At 35.8% G+C, this 20,767-nt stretch overlaps 1 protein-coding gene across 4 annotated transcripts; it reads left to right on the forward strand.

Annotated features, from left to right (window-relative positions):
- The first annotated feature begins 1,257 nt into the window (after positions 1 to 1,257).
- LOC132279846 (golgin candidate 1) lies at positions 1,258 to 20,156 on the forward strand. Of its 4 annotated transcripts, none has more exons than XM_059781897.1 (21): positions 1,258 to 1,618; positions 3,496 to 3,576; positions 3,901 to 3,950; positions 4,051 to 4,683; positions 4,798 to 4,860; positions 10,495 to 10,572; positions 10,646 to 10,849; positions 13,847 to 13,903; positions 14,020 to 14,094; positions 14,213 to 14,284; positions 14,768 to 14,830; positions 14,911 to 15,009; positions 15,836 to 15,907; positions 16,094 to 16,162; positions 17,192 to 17,239; positions 17,335 to 17,430; positions 17,586 to 17,665; positions 18,923 to 18,977; positions 19,060 to 19,158; positions 19,282 to 19,326; positions 19,548 to 20,156. In XM_059781897.1, the coding sequence occupies exons 1-21, from the start codon at positions 1,591 to 1,593 to the stop codon at positions 19,617 to 19,619; spliced, it is 2,139 nt and encodes a 712-aa protein (XP_059637880.1). In that variant the 5' UTR covers positions 1,258 to 1,590; the 3' UTR covers positions 19,620 to 20,156. The 4 variants fall into 4 exon arrangements, with proteins under 4 accessions (XP_059637880.1, XP_059637879.1, XP_059637881.1 ...); XM_059781896.1 differs by having other exon boundaries at positions 1,261 to 1,618; positions 15,830 to 15,907; XM_059781898.1 differs by having other exon boundaries at positions 1,263 to 1,618; positions 15,830 to 15,907; positions 18,932 to 18,977.
- The last annotated feature ends 611 nt before the right edge of the window (positions 20,157 to 20,767 follow it).

Below are 20,767 nucleotides of genomic sequence, written 5' to 3' on the forward strand. Positions count from 1 at the left end.
TCGACTTAAAGTTTTTTTTTTTTTAAGGTAAAATATTTTATTAAAGTTTTATTTTTTTGACATTTGACAAAGATTTAAATCGAGATTGAAGACAAGTTCACAGGGCGGGGTGTAAAATAACTTGTCCAAAATTGATAGATAAATTATTTTTGTTAAGTTTTAATTTTTTTTTTTCTTCGTAAATATTTTAGGACAATCAAAATTAGAAAATAAAATAATTATTTTAAAAAATATATTTACATCTAAACAAACTGAACCTACATGTTTTTTTAAAAATAAGGATGAAAATGAAAAAGCAACATAGGTAAATGATTAGAGAATTAACAACTATCAAATAAACTATTTGGTAAAAAAATTTGTTTAGGTTATAAAATAAAACATTTCTGTATTTTTTATTTTATCTCCATTAGTTTTTTGACTTTTAATATTATTCTGTCCTCTAATTTCCTTCTCCATGGTATACAAACAATTTTTTTCTCCCAATCACTTTCCCTTCATTATCACAAGAAGTGGATGTTCTAATATTTTTCTTGCTTGGGGAAGGAAGTGGAATTTCCACAAATTCTATCACCCACAACAACAGGTACGGATGGCAATGGGGCGGGGATCTCATTCCCCATCCCCATCCCTGGTCAAATTTTTTACCCCCGTCCCCGCCCCGATACTCGTTTAAATTTCAATTCCCTCCCCCGTCCCCGCCCCACCCCTCCACATTAGCCCTCGTCTCCGCCCAAAATCAACACAACTATAATATTTTTCAACTTAATAATTTAATAAAACTTCAGCACAATTATAACAATTTAAAACATATCATTTCAACCCGATCAAACTTATAGCAAAACCACATATAACATTTTTTGGAATAGTCTGAAAATTTTTAACATGATCAATCAAAACAAATAACATTATTCTAACGATGACTATGCTGCGAGGGAATAGATCTAGGGTTTCAGAAGTGAATATATTACATATATAGTTATATAATTTAGTAATATTTTGTAACATGTAAGGGTAGTTTTGTAAAAATGCATTATAAATGGGGCGGGGGCGCCCTCCCCCGGCATTGCCGAGGTTTCAAATATAATCTCCATTCCCTTCTCACTTACATAAATGAACCCCCAAATCCGCCATAACAGGGGAGGATGGGGGGGGACCCGCCGGGTACGAGTTTTTGCCACCCTTAGCAACAGGCCACACAACATAGATCTGATCATTGAAACGATCGAGCTTATCGAACCATCCATTATGAGATATCCCTAACAAACGGTCACGATGACCGTACCATACATTGATAGGATAGCTTTGATCGCACGCGAACAATTCCGCTTTCCTTGCTGCTGCTAACTTGTGCCCTTTAACTAACGAGAGGAGAGAAATTTGTATAATTTCTATGTGATCCGGTGATTGTATAATTTGTATACAAAACAACAGTTGATTTATCGATCTCTTACAGAGAGATCTATCAAATTCTCAAGCATTTCATTGAAGCAATTGATATTTGGTGTCTTCATTTCAAGAAACTCCATTGATTGATTGATTGTTTGATCTCTCTTAGGGCATCACTGATTTCAAGCCCAAGCTTCGCGTTCAATGTCTTATTTCCTCAACCTCGCTGAAGGCATGAATCACGAATCTTATCTCTCTATCCATACACACACAGTATTATATGTATGTTTTTTAATTTTTATTTTTGCGCATTTCTGTGTTTGATGTATATGACGTCTGATCTGAAGTGGCGTGTGTTAAAAATGTATGCGAATTTTGTATATTTTTTATTTAAATTATATTTTTCGTGTGGAATATCTGATTTGATAGTGTGGTATGAACATTAAAGGATGGATCTTTGTTAGGAACGACATTTGAGGTGTTTAATCTCGATTAACTTTTAAGGTTATAGCTACATTTGAAAATTTTGTGTTTAGCTGATAATCTGGCAACTAGGTAGTTAATTTTATATGAGCAAATAGAGAATCTAAATGTATTAGCTCACGCGCATAGTCGATGGATTTCAGAATCATGGTTTAAAGTATCAGCTAGATCTGGCTCAGCTTTGTTTTTTGGATGTCATGAGAGTTCTGACACTAAACGTGGGTTGAGATTATTGTGATGTCTCCAAGAACAATGAAGAGGAGGAGGAAGATTAATTTTTGGCTTGTTGGATATTGTGCACTGTCTAAGATTGGTTTCATTTGGTTAACTTTTTTGGATGTAGAAAATGGTTTAAAATCCTGGTCATGCTAACATGTGAATGATTGAGAGCAGCAATGTTGCCTAAAGATGGATTGCTTTGAGACATGAAATGGGAAGGGCACGTACTGTGCCACTTATTTTGAGTGAGACTGTGATATCACCGGGCTTATTTCAGTGTACTTAAATGGGATGTTTGATTCATGATGTGTTTGTTAATGCAAAACTTCTCTTAAAAGCTCAACTTTCTTCTTAGCTAGAAAAAAGGATTCAGATTTTGTCTTAATATCGTTATAGTTCCCCCCTCCACAACAAAATTCAAATGAATGAATAAATAAATAAATAATAATAATGAAAAACATAAAAGAGCTGGAAGAGTTTTCATGTACTACTAGTGTCCTGCATTGTAGGAGTTCACTGCTCAATTGACTAAGTAGTTGTAGAATGGTGCACGGGTCAGATTTGTGGTAATCCCAAGTGAAATACATAAATTGTTGGGATTTCTTTTCTTTATTTTGTCTATACCATCCTTATTGCAAATCAGACCTCATCATATTGTAGACAATCTCAATGTAATTTTAAAGCTTGTCAAATTTGTCTAGTATTCTTCAATTAGCGAAAAGAATGTGCGGGCCAGTTTTGTTGATTTGACACTCCAAGCTTGTCTCAATTCCTCCTATTAAAATTTAAACAGAGGCAAACCTTTTTTATTGCTTTCTACTTTTATATACACAGGCAAAACACTGATAAATTTTTATTGATTATTTTTATTTTTATTTTTTATTTATTTTTTTATTTATTTTTTTAATACAAAAAAAAAAAAGTCTATTCAACCTCTATTAGACATATATTACAATAGAATTTCTGTAAATAACCTACCAAAAAAAAAAAAAATTTAGGTTTGTCTTCAGTCTTCCCCTCTTTGCATCCTGCGTTGGCAGGGCATCACTGGGTTCAGACGTTTTCTTTCAGAATTTCTTTTAACTTCTGTTAGATGGTGACGCTCTTTTGGGCCTTATAATTTGTTGATGCCTTGATGGTAACTGCTGGTGACTAACTACACCATATTACTTCTGTTTTGAATTACTTGTATTTGCATATTTAATGTTGTAGTCATACATAATCTCTCTCTCTCTCTCTCTCTCTAAAAGAAGCATTGAGTTAATATATGTGTAAACATTACTTGTTATGATTAATTAATTAATTTGTATATCTATATACATGCATGCTCATACTCATACACATTCAACTATTTTTGTGTACGCATACTCGTTAAGAACTGAATAGTCTGCAACTGTGTTGCAACAGATTTATTTGAAACTGTAGATCGAAGAGCAAAGAGTGTTGTTGGTGACAAGCCGGATGAGGAGACTAATTTTCTGCCAACAGGTACGAATATCAGTTCTTCAAAAGCTTCATTACAGGCAAATCAATCTAAAAGCAATGCTTTGATATCTGGTTACTGCACCATCTTCGACTATCAGCTAGGACAAAAATGTCATAGGCCGGATATACCAATTACTACATCTTAATGTTATATGCAATATGAGAATATAAATGAATATTAATATGATGTATAAGTTCGACAACGAGGTTAAGGTGATTTGTTAGTATTACCCAGCCATAGACAGTTCTTGTCTGCTTTCCTAAAGATACCAATAACTGGCATATATTGTTAATATTTCTTCTTTTTCTTTTGCCTTTCAATTTAAGCTTCTAATGGGCATGGATCTCAAGAAAAGAGGACAAGGCTAAAGACAAAGGTATTTTCGTTGTTTTCTAGCTTATAAATATTTCTTGAATATATTTTTGTCACAGACAATTTGAATTGTGTGGTTTATCTAACAATTAGGTCATTTGTAGACTCAAAAGAGACTTTCCTCCAACGAAACTCCTAAAACAATCAATGCTGCACGGGATGAAACTACCTTTGAGACAACAAAGTTGGGCCTAGTTTCTGATAAAGATATGACTGCTATGTCAATTGAAACTGATGGGGCTTCTCCAAGTAATTATACTTCTCAAAGTAGAAACGAGGAGCCGAACAATCTTCATAAAGATGGGTCCATATTAGGCTCTCCTTTACCTTTAAATTTCTCGAACGACGGGGTGAAGCATGACGATGATCATGCAAAAGTGCCAGCAACTGTTAGTAATGTGGAAGCCATTACTTCATCGTCAAATGGCAAATCAGTTGATAAGCAAGCTTCGGATGTTCACGAGGAGAGTCATTCTTCACCACTTGCCAAAGGTGATAAGGTTGTTGGTGAAGATCCTGCAGTTGATTCTGGCCAAGTTATCAAGTTGGAAGATGCAAGTGCTCCTGTAAAGATTGATGAAGAGAGATCTCAATCTGTAATTGCTGAAACACCTGGTAATGTTGAGTCAGAACTGAAAGATGCTAATCTCATGGCTGAACCTCTTTCCAATCAAAAGAAGCAATATGAACAAAAAACGGATATTTTTCCAGTGAAAGTACAAGATCAGCTTGATGAGGTAACATATCAGTAGGGTAGAACATCTTGACATACTTTGTCACTTCTGATGTTGAGTATTCCTAAATGCTAGGCATATAAGGTTCTTCATTGACTTCCTTTTGTTGTTTTGCAGGCTCAAGGACTCATTAAAGGTGCAATATCTACTGGTCAGTCAAAAGAGGCAAGGTTGGCTCGGGTAAGAAATTAAGAATCTAGTATAATTCGTACCTTTATCATTATTGCTGATGTAAACTACCAGCAGCATAAAAACTCGTCTTTCATTATAGAATAAGTGGCTTGTTGCCTAAATTAAAGTTTAAGCAATGAATCACATGCAAAATGCAATGCAAGTACAAATGGCTGATAGGACTATATTTAATGATTTAATCTAAAACGCATCTATGTTAATAATCTAAATACCTTATTTTATCAGAAAACTTAGAGACACATAGAAACACACAAGCTAGAGAGTTTGTAAGGAAAATCGAGTGTAGATATATTTTTCTTTAGCATTCTTCAATTACATTGCATTAGATTGCTGAGTGTAGTATATGAGTGCTGACATCTAAACTGCTGCGGAATTGCACTAAAGAGTTGAACACAAACAAACAATCAATCAACCAAGATTGAAGTGGACGTGATGTAGGACAAGGGAGAAGTCTTAAATAGTTAAGAACTAAAGAATTCAGAGGCTGAAAGTCCAAAGATCTAGGGCTGAAATTTGGAGGTTCGATTGTAGAAATAGAAAAACAAAGGAGAAGTGGCTGGAAATTCAAATAAACAGATTGGTAGAGAGAGAGGATTGAAAACAACAAAAACCTATTGGAATCACACCAATAGGGCCTAGGCATCACACCTAGAGAAGGCCTAGGCATCACACCTAGAGAAGGCCTCACACCCTCATAATTTGTGAATCACTCACAAAGAAATCTCAAAGATATTTTTTATTCATTCCTTGATTGAGTAATCAGAATTACATATAATCTTACAAAAGTTGACTCTAGCTTAATAAAGTAACGAATAACTTAATTGATGCAATTTAATCTAATTGATGCAATTTCACCATAATTGATGCAATTACCAAAATAATACAATTTGACCAAACCCCCTAATTATGCAAGACTCCAAGTGGACCCCCCGTCGTCTAGCATGTGCCAAATTAAGGTTTGAGCCTTAGAACCCTCCTTGCCACGCCTTTTATATACTTTAAAAGGTTGCTGCCACTGTTCTCTACTTGCTGCCACCTGTTCTCTACCATTTCTCTCCAGCTTGGCAAAACTCGGCTCCGACGAGTTAAAGGGATGAAATTGCTCATAAGGGTGAAAAGAGTAAGAAAATTTCAGCCTTGTATTCAGCATTTTCCATAATTTGCACCAAAAACAACGCATAAACCTCAGAGCTCGAACAGAAACAATAGTGTTGTGCAACCCATGAAGTCGGACAACTTCTTGAAAAAAAGGTTTGGCATTGTGGATAGCATTGTAGGTCTTAGAACATAGAAGGAAATGTGCCTTTTCCGAAAAACAATCCAAAACAATGATTATAGCATCATGTCCTCGACTAGTTCTAGGCAACCCAAGAACAAAATCAGCATCTGACCCATCACCTCTGATACCAACTCCATGGCCAGTACCATGTCAAAAATCAAGGCTATCCTTCGACGAATGTATTCAAGCAAGAACAGAAAGAGCATCCCAGTTGGTTCCATCTAGGTACTGTACTCCCGAATCGAATAGACAAATGCTGTTTGGATCAAGTTCTAAACATATTTTCTCCTCTGGTTTATAATGCATAATTGCTGCATTAGGACCAACTGAGGAAATAGTAGGAAAACTTAACCCTCTAAAATGCTCTTTTGAGGCGCAAGACCCCTTTAGCTTATCACTTACAGGATTAGTTTCTTCTGGCAGTTGGTTTTTCCAGACCTCGTCTACCAAGTTAGTGGATGTTTGAACCAGCTTCTGTTGCTTCTTGGCACAAGCATGCTCCCATTTCTTTGCAGGTCCCACTAATTTACACCAAGTATCTACTCCAATAGCCACATCTTTTGGCCGATTCAGAGTAGAAGTACTATCTATCCAAGCCACTTTGAATGTTTGTGGATGTGGTTGGATCGAAGGCTCGAGGGACTCAACTGTGGCTGTGGACACAACATTCACGCAACTTCCGCCATCAATAATGAGCTTTCGAGCTTTGTTTCAACTTTCCACGACGAACTTGCATCTGAAAATTAGATGTCTGCTGCCCATCCTTGCCAGCAACTTTAGGGTCTTCAAGGATGCGTGTCACAGTGGAGATGGAGTAAACATTCTCTCCAACATCTTTCACATGATCAGTGTTGCAAGTCTCATCATCAAGCAGGTTTTCATGATCCTTACTAGCCATCATACTCTTTCCTTCAGAATGAGCTATGTTATAGAAAGATGCATTTGATCCACCATTTGGCAGCATGGTGGTTGTCGGTGTGCTGCACGTTTCATCACTTGACTTATTTGGAATATCTCTAGCGGCATCATGTCGTTCATGATGATTCACTTCTAATGGATTTCTTGGAAACTCCAACATGGGAGGTAGTGGTGGATCAGCCTTCAAATTACACCTTTGCTGAGAGTTCAAAGGCTGTTGTTGCTCACGATTTCTGCCATCATTAGTACCAAAGGCAGATCCTTCTTCAAGGGCTACCGATTTGTTAAAAGGCCGCGAAATTCGAGCTCCTATCTGATCGCATTGAGCATTCAGAGGATAATTTGAGGAGGAATCAGGTGGTGGTCAATCGTTGTTCCTTGTGCCTTTGCGATGAGGAGACAGTTGATCACCTTTTGTTACATTGCAACACGGCTAGAGCTTGTTGGGATTTGATGCTTGGTTTGTTTGGGGTTCCTTGGGTTATGCCTTGTTCCTCTAGAGGATTGATTGAGGCTTGGAGAGGTTTCTCAGCTGGGGCTCTCATTCGGGATGCTTGGAGGGCTACGCCTCTCTGTATTTGGTGGTGCATTTGGCTTGAGAGGAATAAAAGATATTTTGACAGAAAGGAGAAGCCTATTGCTATGCCTAAGTTCTCCATTATTTCCACTCTTTTTTGTTGGGTTTCGGGGAGAGATTATAGATCGATTGAGGAGATTGTTCTCTTTTTAGCCTCTTTGAAGGCTTGAGTTGTTTTTTGTTTGGCCTTTTTGTATGTTTGGGATCCGCTCCCCTTTTGAGCGGTTTTTATATATTTGACTTACTTATAAAAAAAAAAGAAGTTGTTCCACTATATGTGACAACAACTCAATCTCTTGATTACTATCCAATCTTTTGTTTCTCGATCCTACTTAGGCTCTGATACCAAAAACTGATGTAGGACAAGGGAGAAGCCTTAAATAGTTAAGAACTAAATAATTCAGAGGCTGAAAGTCCAAGAATTAGGGCTGAAGTTTGGAGGTTCGATTGTAGAAATGTAGAATAACAAAGGAGAAGTGGCTGGAAATTCAAATAAACAGATTGGTAGAGAGAAAGGATTGAAAACAACAAAAACCTATTGAAATCACACCAATAGGGCCTAGGCATCACGCCTAGAGAAGGCCTCACACCCTCATAATTTGTGAATCACTCACAAAGAAATCTCAAAGATATTTTTTATAATTCCTTGATTGAGTAATCGTAATTACACAGTATCCTTTGTATAATAAAAGATGACCCTTGGATTACCCTACAAAGGAGGTAATCAAAAGTTGACTCTAGCTTAATAAAGTAACAAATAACTTAATTGATGCAATTTACCAAAACAATGCAATTTCACCAAACCCCCTAATTATGCAAGACTCCAAGTGGACCCCCCATTGTCTAGCATGTGCCAAATTAAGGTTTGAGCCTTAGAACCCTCCTTGCCATGCCTTTTATATACTTTAAAAGGTTGCTGCCACTGTCCTCTACTTGCTGCCACCTGTTCTCTACCAGGATGACTAGTCTGGAGATCAGAATTATTATTGAAGGAGCATATTCATGAGGAGCGAAGTCTGTCGATGGACCAGACTCTGTGCCTGGAAATTTTGTGCTTGAGTTTGGTGGATCAGTCTGCCAATAGTTAACTAGGAGTTCTAGGGGATGCGAACTTTAAACTAATGTGGAAATATCTTTCTAATACTGGATTTTTGACCTGACTGGATTAGGTTCAGTGGTTTTTTCATTTAGTTTTTCACGTAAAAATCTTGGTATCGATTGTGCCAGCTTATTTTTCTTTAATTTCCTTTTGATTGAATGATTGTTATGAATAGCACGATGGATTGATTGGCACTTTATGCTAGTGTTACATTAAATGTACCACCAATGGGTCTGTTCAGCTTCCTCTAGGTCTAGATCTCAACCTTGCTCTAACCCTCTATCAGAGCCTAGAGTTCCGGTCCTGACCCCATCATGTCTTTTGATTCTTTTCCCTCAGAAGTTTTTCCTGCAAATATCTTCCTATTGAAGGATTTTTGGTGTTAGGAAGTTGCAGTTTTTGTTTTTTCAGCATTCCTGACCTTGATAAAAGCCTTGTAAACATCAACTGAATTGTCAGACCCAAGTACTTGTCTTCTTTCTGACCGATCAACAATATTTCAACTAAACTACCACCTACCTTGTTACATTTAGTTACCTAGGCTATAATATGTGTTGCATTGTTAAGGGTACCATGAGGTATGTCAAAATCAATTTCTGGTGTTACATCTAAACTAATAAATAATTTAAATGGAATAGTAATTATATAGCAGTATAAACATTTGTGCTTAATTATGTTATGATTTTCTGTTACCCACTGTGTATTATTCACGTAAAATGTTTTCATGAGAGTTCATATGGATGTCAGGCTCAATGCCACCGGCATGAGCACCTCACTAATTTTAAAGCCCATGGCATTATTTTTTGTCATGAGAATAATCATTTTTAACATTCCTGGTTTCTTTTGTGCGAGTATGTGTGCAAGAATGGTATTGCCAATTTTACCTCGAATGCAGTTTGTGGATTGTATGCGGAATGCAAAGGGGAACAGGGTACACCACGTACCATTAATTTGTTACAACTGGGTGTGGACTTACTAGTGAGATTGTTGGAATGTGATAAGAGTGATTTAGTCATGAGAGCACGTACCATAAATGTGTTACAATTGGGTGTGGACTCATCCAGTGAGATAGTAGGAATGTAATAGAGTGATTTAGTCATGAGAGTGTTTTTGTTCTAACCTAGAGATAAAAAATTAGAATTAGTGCTGAAAATATATTAGCAGAAACATATGAGATTTGGATAAAACTTGTAAAATCACTGAACTAACCTAGAGATAAAAAGTTAGAATTAGTAATGAAAATATAGTAGCCAAAACATATGATATCTGGTCATTTTTTATTATTCTCCCTTTAAAAGAAAAGCAAGGGAGCAAGGGAGAAATAAGAATTTTTTCGGAGCTAAATTTAGTATTTTGGAATGAGTGTTCCATGTTTGGGAATGTGACTTTTAATACAAGGTTTGCTAGGGTATGGTAACCATCGGATTAGCAGACTAATTAATTTGTGCTTGTGTATATGCATAATTCTCTTGTTGCCCCTCCTTGACAAGATTAAGTTTTCTTTTCTTTGTCCTAGTTTCTTTCTCGATAAAAGAGCTTAAACTTCGTTTTTTTTTTTTCTGAAAATATTTGATATAAACTTTTTGCCTGTTCAACAACATAAACAACATAATATTTATTAGTCCGTAGTTCCATGTCATTTAAAAGTCTGAAAGATGAGTTCAGTTTTTTTTTTCCCCCCCTTTGAAATAAGATTCAGTTTTTCTGCGTTTTGGATGCTTTATTGAGCTTTATGTTAATGATATTCAGGTTTGTGCTGGACTTTCATCCCGTCTACAAGAAGTCAAATCTGAAAATGCACAGTTAGAGGAGCTTCTTGTTGCAGAGGTGAGACTAAAAACACTTGTATCAGGTGTACTGATGAAGAAATGTTATTTCACTTGTTAATTTCATATACCAGAAAGAGCGGAGTACATCACTTGAGGCTCGCATAAAGAAGCTGAGGGAAGATTTATCTGCATCCAAAAGTGAAATGGTAAGAGTGGAGTCAAATATGGCTGAGGCTTTGGCTGCAAAAAACTCTGAAATTGAGGCACTCGTCAGTTCTATGGATGCACTGAAGAAACAGGCTGCTTTATCTGAAGGAAGTCTAGCATCAATGCAGGTTTATTAATGCCCTAGTTCAGTCATCAATGCATGTTCTTTCTATTCCTGTAGTGCAGTCTTTCACACCAAGTAACTTTTTCTACATGACCTGTTCACACTGCACTGCCTGCATCATTAATATTATCTGCATTAGTCTGCAACAGATCATGTGTTGGTTTTATTTAGTTTAAGTATGTCACCTTATTGACAACATAATATGTTAAATGACATTCTACTTTTTAGTTTTATCTCGTCTTATACAGTATGCATTCTTTTTCGTTACTGTTAGAGCACTACCCCACTTTCAGATTTCCCTGATTAGGAGAAAATATTTTGACTTCTTGGTGTATTTTCTATGCAAACTTTATCAGGTATTGCACAAATTGCTGGTTTTGATGCCATTTATTTGTTGTAAAGATCTTATTTTGAGAACTTGTTGGATAAAAAATATAGAGGAAAGGCACATGAGGTAAAAACTGTGTTAAGATGAAGACAGGAAAGCTTTAGGACCTGATGATATTCTATTGAGGCTTGGAGGTGTTTAGGTGATGATGACTTGTCTTGGCTCACAAAATTGATCAATATGATCATAGTAACTAAAAGGATGCTTGACAAGTGGTGCAAAATATTTTAGTATATGTATAAAATAATAAATGGAGTATTCAAAGATGGATGTGTGACAAGCATGGTTGCTAGACGTTGATGCACTGTAACAAACATGGGCTTGTGTCAAGCAAATATAACTGAATTGGTCGCTGCGGTTAACATATTATATATATATATATATATATATATATATATATATTCAAATGCTTACATAAGGCAGAAGATGTATTGATACATATCATTTTTTACTACAGAATCCAATGAATATGTATTATTGCATCTTAAATGAACTTTTGTGATTTTTGTTAAAAAAATTAAAGATAATTTAATACAATTAATGATCTATGCATGAATTTTAAGTCAAGGTTGGTATTAGAGTCTTAGTAATCTATGCTTTTTACTAAATTAATGAGTCAAAGGAGTCATCAACACAAAATAAATGAAATTTATAAATAATCAATTAACACTTTCGTGTAGATTTAAGTTTAAAAAAGAAAACCCAAAAAATAAAAATCAATAAATTAGTTGAAAGTTGTGGTTTGGTCCTAGATTTAACGAGAGAGGGCTGTTAGAGGAAGAGAGAGAATGAGAAAAAAAGGGGCTGAATTGAGTGTGCCAGCTTAAAAGGGTTGACTCAGCCATTATAGCGCCAACTCTGCCAAGTCCCTCAAGAGTTGACTTACGTTGCTTTTAGCCTCCAGCTGACTCCTTAGTGATTTTCATGTTAGTTTGTAACGGGATTCACTTTGGCTGTATCCGTTTTGGCTTGGTCGAGTAACCCCGTAACAGCTTATATTTCAAACTGATGGCAAGAAAAAAAGAGAGGATAAGATCAGAAACTTACACACTCGTGACATGTTTGAAGTAATGCTGTTTTGAGATAAAACAAGTGAGAGTTGATTAAGGTGGTTTTGGCCGTGTTCAGCGAGTGTCAATAACTGCATCGAATTTGAATGATGATTTGGTCGTAATTTAGTGTAATGCTAAGAGAAGGAGAAGGCCAATAGTTAGGAACAATATGACAAGTTTTTTGATTGAGGTTATGGCCCTAGATAGAGCGAAAAAGCTAAACACAATTCATTGTAGCCAACCCCAAACAGTTTGGAACAGACTTGTTGAGTTGAACATAGGCAGGGGCGGAGCCAGGGGTGGGCCAGCAGGGGCCATCCACCCCGCCAACACCACCCCCCCCCCCCCCCCCCCCCGGCGCTCCCCAAAAAAAAAAAAACTTTTCTGAAAACTTTATTTATACCTCAAATATGAATTACTTGGTATGTATTGCCCCTAAAATTCATTACAAATTTCAACCCCCCCCCCCACCCCCCCCCCCCCCCCCCCCCCCAACCCCACATTTTTTCAAAACACTTACATATTGACCCAAAATAAAAATTTTGAAAGTAAATTTCGTTTGTCTCCTTGAAATTTAGTAATTTTTCAACTTGGACTCTTTTAACTATATTTTGAAAAGCTCAAACGTAAGAATATTTACAATTGATGTATAAAAATTTCTAACTTTAATTACATAGTACAAACCCGGCCCCCCCAACCTTAAATTTCTGGCTCCGCCACTGAACATAGGTGTCGAGATTGGAAGAGATTCCTTTTGTGGAAAAAAAAGAGATCGCAATTTGCAAGCGATTTTAATAAACCACTGAAACCCTCATAAATCTTTGAATGGCCTGGATTGAGATTTATATTTTTGGAACCATGCCTTATGATACAGAGGATAGAAATCTTTCCTGAGCTATTGCCATTTCATAAATTGGCAAAATGACAAGGTACTATACATGTAAATGGAATGTGTATGTACAACTAGCATTGTATGTATCATGGTGTCTACTGCAAGATACTGACAATTATGCTGATATAGATGTACAAAATTAAAGCATTCTATCTATACTACCCCTTTTTGAGTCTCATACTTCAAACCTAATGAAATTGGCTTTTGTTTGGTATTTTGTGATTGAGAATTTAGGATAAGTTGAATATTAAGAATAACCATATAAAAACTGGGAATCTGTCCAGGATAGCTGTAATCATGTTTTAATTATTGGTCTAAATTTAAGTAGCAACACAAGTAGAAGATTTACAGTTCATTGGAGGCTTCAGAGGCTTCAAATTTACAAACTGTATGAATTGATGGATGCCGACTTAAATTTTATGCAGAGTTTGATGATGGTGCCTGTCATTACGACAAAACTTAAATCTTTTTTTGTTTGTTTGTTTGTGGTGGGGGTGGGGGCTTTGGGCTAATGAAACAAACTATCTTGGAGCACTTTCTTTTGTTTTACTTTCAGTATGGTCACGTGTTAATTTACTCATACAAGTTTCCCTATCAGTCTTTTCTTGCATTTAACTTAGATTCATCAAATATTGAGGCTCTCCTAATCTATCCGTCACTTCGCTTCAGGCAAACATGGAGTCTATGATGAGACACAGGGAACTGACAGAGACGAGGATGATGCAAGTAAGTTCACTTTTTATGCATGGAACCACTTATTTGGACTCTTGGCATATCCTTGCAGCTAACTTTACTATATTTTATAAATTTTTAAAATTGATAATATAACTTTCCTGTCTCAGGCTCTGCGGGAGGAGCTGGCTTCTGCAGAACGGAGAGCGGAAGAAGAGCGTGCTGCACACAATGCTACCAAGATGGTTTGTATCTACAAAATTAATTTCTGATTCTTTTTCATTTTATCTTTCTTAGTTTGCTTTTCTGGTTTGGTTTTGTTGTTGTGTCATCTTGTCTGTGATAAATCATCTGAATAAACAGGCTACTATGGAAAGGGAAGTAGAATTGGAACAGCGGGCTATTGAGGCATCCACAGCCCTAGCCAGGACCCAGGTATTCTAAGGACCTCTGATCTTTTGGCTTGTTTCTAAAATATTACATGATAATCACACCATAGAAAATAAATGTCATAATTTAGTCTCTATTTTTCTTGAAACTTGAATAAACGTTTTGAATGTGTGAAAATGCTATTCCCTAGTGTGGTTTGTTATTCTCATGCTAAAGCTTGGGCTGTCTAGCATGATTTGAATCAGATAGCAGGCTTCCGTGTGTAAATGCATGCTTATTGAATTTGAGCTACTGTGTGAAAATTGGCACAAATTCTTTATGGACATTTCAGTGTCCTGAATCCATAAGGATTGTATGATTACCATAACTTATACGTCCTAGTGTTAACACTTCTATAGAGTTAACATGTTGCTTAGACTCTGTAGGAAATGATTTTCTGTTAGTGCATCTAATATATTTTCTTTTTCTCTCCAGTAACTTTTATCTCTCTCATCTTCATTAAATTCTGTCATTTGCTTCCTTGTTTAGAGAACAGCAGATGAGAGGACTGCAAAGGCAACAGAGCTTGAGCAGAAGGTGGCCTTGCTTGAGGTAGATTATAATATTGTCTTTTTCTTCCATATGGAGGTTTATTTACCATTCTGGTTACAGAAGTCATTATATGCCATCAGGTTGAATGTGCATCATTAAATCAAGAACTACAAGATATGGAAGCTCGTGCTCGCCGTGTACAAAAGAAGTCTCCCGACGAGGCAAATCAAGTGATTCAGGTGGATATTATAACCCAGACAACATGCCTCTATTTTAACAAATACCAAATGAGTTTCTAAGGATATAATTGGTTTATTTTACCTATAAATTCAATCTTCCACATACAAATACTTGCATTTTTACTAAATATGTACACATATTTAAGATATAATCAAACTACAGGTTACATTGGATTTTTAACAAAAAAAATCTATAGTTTTGAAGACCCATTAAGAGAAAAGCTGAAAGGATCTCTCTCTCTCTCTCGATAATAAACCCAAAACCAAAAACCTCATTAGAAGAAAGTGCATTATGCAAAGAGGACGGATGAGGAATCCCTCGAAGTTCACAGAACAAAGCTAATTACTGAAACGACAGAAAGCATAAAGAAGACGAGTAAGCAGAATGACTACCTTCCTCACCCCTCCCTTGCAAACATTTAGAGATGGTAAAGTGACCCCCATAAAGAGCAGGCAAAGTAGCCTCTTTTTAGAAAAAGATAACATAATTAGAAGGCTCGCTTTTTCTTAAGGTCCTACCCTCAACTTTATGAGTTTCTACCTGCCTAATATTTATTTATTTATTTATTTTTTTTGTCTAGAAAATTTGTCTCTAACAATAAATAGATCATTCTCCCTGTTTTTGTATATCCTCCACTTTTTTCCCTCTGAGCTTGATACCTTGAAGCTAGTTTTTTAATAGTTTAAGGATTCTCAAAAAGTAGGTATAAAATAGGGTATTTACATATGTACAACAATAATTCAGTCCTCTAGCAGTTAGAGTAATACTAAATCACTCTCAATCATCCTAATATTCGTTTAATTGCTTCTGAATATTAAGATGCAGGCATGGCAGGAAGAAGTGGAGCGTGCACGCCAAGGTCAGAGAGATGCCGAGAGCAAGCTTTCTTCTTTGGAGGCAAGGTTCTTTTGCATTTGCCTCCATGTATTTGTAGTTTACTAAGAGTTGAGTCGAAATGTTATCATTCTAGAGAATTTAATGAGATATTGATCCCAAAGTTTCAATGTCAAGAAAATATCTGTAATGTTGTGAAAAATTTGTCAATACCTATTTAAGTATCAGTTGCTATTATCTATTATGTAGGCTGAAGTTCAAAAAATGAGAGTTGAAATGGCTGCCATGAAGAGAGATGCTGAGCATTATTCACGCCAGGTTAGTAGCATCTGCCTTATCCTTTCTTTCTTTGTTTTTTTTTTCATTATTATTATTATTATTATCTGGTGGTATCTTCTGTTCTGGTCATTGCTACGTTTCATATATTAAGGGTGCTAAACTCCTTTAAGGTGTTCTGTATAATGTTTATACATGCACTACATGCTTGCTACGGTTTATTTCAGTGCATGTTAAAGTTTGATGTGTGGAAATTCTGTATGAAGAAAGAATCGACTAAACAACGCCTTAACTGGTGGGAGTGAGAAACAGGGAACTATAGAAAGCCCTTGTTGGGAATTCTGCACTCTGTAGGGCCATATCAATCATCAAGTCACAAGGCACAAGGCACTATATCTTTCTTACAGCCTTGATCAATTTTTTCTTTTGGCCTTTCTTTTGTCCCTGTAGTGCCTTCAGCTGTCTCTTGCATGCAATCATAGGTCTTCTTTCTGCGTAACAAAATCAGCTTAGGGTTACAGGCATACGATATAACTCAAGAATTGTTAGTCTTAACCTATTTTACCACTGATTTTGAACTTAATGTACACTTGACTCCATAGAGCAAAGTGTCTCACAAATGTTATTAGGCAACAATAATCTGTTGCTGACATGCTCCTACAGGAGCTCAGATTATGCAGCTTAACTTATCCTTATTAAGATTTTCAGAATATAGGAATTATGTAATAGATGATTTGGCAGTAGAAACAAACTATTCTACATCCTAAAGCAACAGACATCATTATGATTGTGAATTGGAAAAGCAATTGAGTAAATTGCATATATAACAAAGAATTATTCATCTTTCTGTTTTCTGAATTTATCTTTTTGACCTGTATTGATTTATGGATTGTGAAAATGATCTTGTTTCTTGTATGGCATTTACCGTTGTGTGTCATCTTCTGTTCGTACCAAAATAATCATTACTGTTCATTATCACTATCATTTTAGAGGTTACTACACGAGTTTAATTGAATTTATTCACTTGGTTTCTGCTTTGTGTTTTTCATCTCCTCTCCTGATGATGAACAGGAACATATGGAGCTAGAACAACGGTACCGTGAACTAACTGATCTATTGGTATGTTAAACTCAAAATTTGTTAGCGCCGATTTGGTCATATTGTTAAGCAGTAACATATAGTGACTTATGATATGTGTAACATATATAATTCAGTATTATAAGCAAACGCAACTGGAAACCATGGCTAGTGAAAAAGCTGCTGCAGAGTTTCAAGTGGAGAAAGAGATAAAACGTCTTCAAGAAGCACAGGTATGGTCTTAGTTGTTCTCTGCATATTTGTTAATGTCATTCATCTTTACAAAAGAGTTCCTTCTTCTTATGTGTCTTATAATCTAAATTATCTTAGTACTACACTTACCAATAATAATAATAATAATAATTCTCAGTACTGTTTAATTTAATAGGTAGAAGCAGAAAGAAGCAGAGTTTCTCGTCGTGCATCATCATCATCTTGGGAAGAAGACACTGACATAAAATCCCTCGAGTATATATTCTTTTTTTTTCTTTCTATTTAAATTAGGAATTTTCATATGCTTCCTTTGATATTTTCGGCATATCTTCTAGCATGTTGAGGCACAGTTAATTTTTTAGTTTCTTAAGATGACATTTGACTTGAAACAGCCTGAGTGAGTTGTTGTATAACGTCAAGGTTTTGGAATGTTGCTTATGAAAAAGAAAAAAGCAAAGTGAAGGGGGAAAAAAACTTGGAGTTGTATCTGATGTGCCATCAAGAGAAGCGTTGGAGCTTCTACGTGTTCACACTTCACATCAGAAAGCTCTCTTGGACTCTCAGAAGAAGAACTTTTGCACATATCTAGGTCTTTTAAAATGGTTGAACTTCATTAAATATTCTGAGAAACCAAGATTTGATTGTATCACTGAAACATAGAGAAACATATGGCATGCACAAGGAAATCTTTGATAATCCCCCAAAAATACAACTGAAAAACCCATGCTAGTTCAGTAAGTTGAAGTTGCAGAAGTGTTGGCCAACATAGATTGTCAATAGTTCCTTGTTTTCTAAATCACTTGAGCGCTGCCTTCCTTATAATTTAAATTTACATTATCAGGCAGTTAGGGTAATGAATTCATTTCAGCCTGTGGTTCATACAAGCTACGGATAAATGAGGGGTTCAAGGAGAATTTTTATCTTATTGAAGTATATAAATATAGAATTTGAGTCACTGAATTAAAGATGCTAGAAACCACCAATGCATGTGGCCTAGTGGTATCTCCTCTCCTTTTGAAACAAAAAGTGGAGGGTTCAAGTCTCCCAAGAGGTCTGGGGGTTATTTGCCAAGGAAAAAAATAAAAAGAAAAAGAAAAAGAATAAGAATAAAAAAAGATGTTAGAACGGAATAGCTAAGTTGTAAAAGTAATGCGGATGCTGCTGTAAGAGTCCACTTGGGAACAGGTTCAAAGGTATAAGTTGGAGTCAGTAGTTTCTATTGAATTAATTAACTGTAGTTTCTGATAAAAGTGTGGGTAATAAATTGATCTTAGGCCAACATGGTGTTATAATGTCCTAAAATTATTTCATGAACTTCCATTAATATTATTATATGCGGATCTCCTTTTGGTTGCTAAATAAGTGAAAAGAGGAGTCATTTTGAGAAGCAGATTTAATGTCATACATGAACACTCGTTTCTTTGTATGCATAGCACCAAATAATCTAATTTTGGGTCCATCATCAAGGGTGACATTAGATATCCAATATTTCATTTATTTCTCATGAAGCAGCAATTGCAGGTCTCTCCCCTTGTATCATCGCCATATGGTTGGAGCAAGCATACAGGTATCTCTGCTTTCCTAGTTCACTCTGTTGTTGCCCTCCATTTCTTCTATTCTGATTATGTATTCGAACTTGGCTAATGCAGTTGCAGAAGGCAGCAAAGCTTTTGGATTCTGGGGCTGTCAGGGCCACAAGATTTCTCTGGCGGTATCCTATTGCTCGAGTTCTTCTGCTTTTCTACCTGGTGAGAACAATTGATCAATCATTAAAAATCTAATTGTTAGGATTATCTTTTTGAAAATGTTCGTGTGAAATTTTAAACCAAAGACTTTTAATTGCATTATAACCATGAGAAATTATCTGGCAGGTATTTGTCCATCTCTTCTTGATGTATCTGTTGCATCGCCTTCAGGTATGGATATCTGGCTATCTGCTCAGTTGTGGTAGGAGTTAGATCATTAAGAAGGAATGTAGTAGATAATTAAGAAAAAGCTGTGATGGAAATGAGTCTACTCTGTAACTTGTACGTGCGCGCGCACAGTTTATTTTTATTGTTGTTATTACTACTGTAACCTAGAGGCATTAATATCCACTTTTTACATTTTGCTGACCATGTGTTTGTGCAATGAATAGGAGCAAGCTGATGATTTTGCCTCTAGAGAAGTTGCAGCATCTATGGGACTTGCCAACCGGACCTTGCCATGATATTACAGCTGCTCCAGGCCATTCACAGATTTCTCCTTAGTGGTGGATTGCGGCCGATGGCAACCACAACAGTTATAATATGTAGCAGCGGCAACGATGTATATCTCAGCACATTATAGTAGTGGATGAAGAAAAGGAAATTTAATCCTTTTCTTTTGAGTATATTGATAGTATCATTGTCTGTGTGTTATGACTTTTTCTGATGAATGAAGAGATGCAGCTCTTTGGTGAATCCGTTGAAGGAGCTGAAGAAACCCCGACAATTCAACACTGTTTGATAACAGATCTCTAATCACCTTTTTTTTCTTTTTCTTTTTTTGGTGGCAATACTTGGTATGGTTTTGACAATTGAAAATGCCGGAGAGCTAAATGTAGCGGACACAAGATTTGATGTTGTCAGTGAATATGATTTTGCCCACAGCCACAATTGTTTTCATTTTGGACATGTAGAATTTCATTTATCCAGTTATTCAAATGTAAAGGTGAGTATTAAATCTGAATTGATAGAAAATGTTTTCACTTTATTAGGGTTACAAATTTGTTTGTGGTCTCAGGGTGACAATTGCATAATTAAATTCTTAGAACAACATGTTTCTTACCTAAACTTTGGTGACGACTCAGCGGGAATGTAATAGGAAATATGATACACGCGCGCATTTGTATTTAACAAGTTGTGCTTTTTTTGCCTTTTCATTTAACCATTGGAGTCGGTACATTTTATGACGTCAAATATTCTGTGCTTGTCTCGTTTTTAAAATCCACCAATTGTCAGCCAAATATAAAACCATTTTTAAAATTTAATTATTATATAGAGTTTGTTTATCAAGACAGTTTTATTGTGAATTCAATTTCTCTCACCTAATGCATTAACATCTATTTCATTGTGACTTGTCACTATCACTACTATTATAAAATAAATTATCAAATTTTTGTTCAATTCTAAATTACCTCTTGTCATGAAACACAACGAACTCAAGTTGAATTAAAAATTACGATAGAAAAGTAAACACGTCATGTAAATAACATAAAGATTTATACGTGATTCGGTAATAGTTTATGTTTACGGTTAAGATTCAGCAAAAGCTTTCAATGTGTAAAATTAAAAATTATAAATTATTCCAAATCCTCCTAAGCGTCCTTATATATCG

Source organism: Cornus florida, unplaced genomic scaffold (genome assembly GCF_030987335.1).
Source record: "Cornus florida cultivar Cherokee Brave unplaced genomic scaffold, ASM3098733v1 CherokeeBrave_3.0.0_Hap2_Chr10, whole genome shotgun sequence".
NCBI classification, from domain to species: domain Eukaryota; kingdom Viridiplantae; phylum Streptophyta; class Magnoliopsida; order Cornales; family Cornaceae; genus Cornus; species Cornus florida.

Bases quoted from the DNA above. Each gene is read 5' to 3' on its own strand.
- LOC132279846 (XM_059781896.1), top strand. From the start codon at position 1,591: ATGTCTTATTTCCTCAACCTCGCTGAAG. The intron at 14,285-14,767 runs GTATTCTAAGGA...TTCCTTGTTTAG, and splicing joins CAGCCCTAGCCAGGACCCAG to AGAACAGCAGATGAGAGGAC. The intron at 15,010-15,829 runs GTGGATATTATA...CTGAATATTAAG, and splicing joins AGGCAAATCAAGTGATTCAG to ATGCAGGCATGGCAGGAAGA.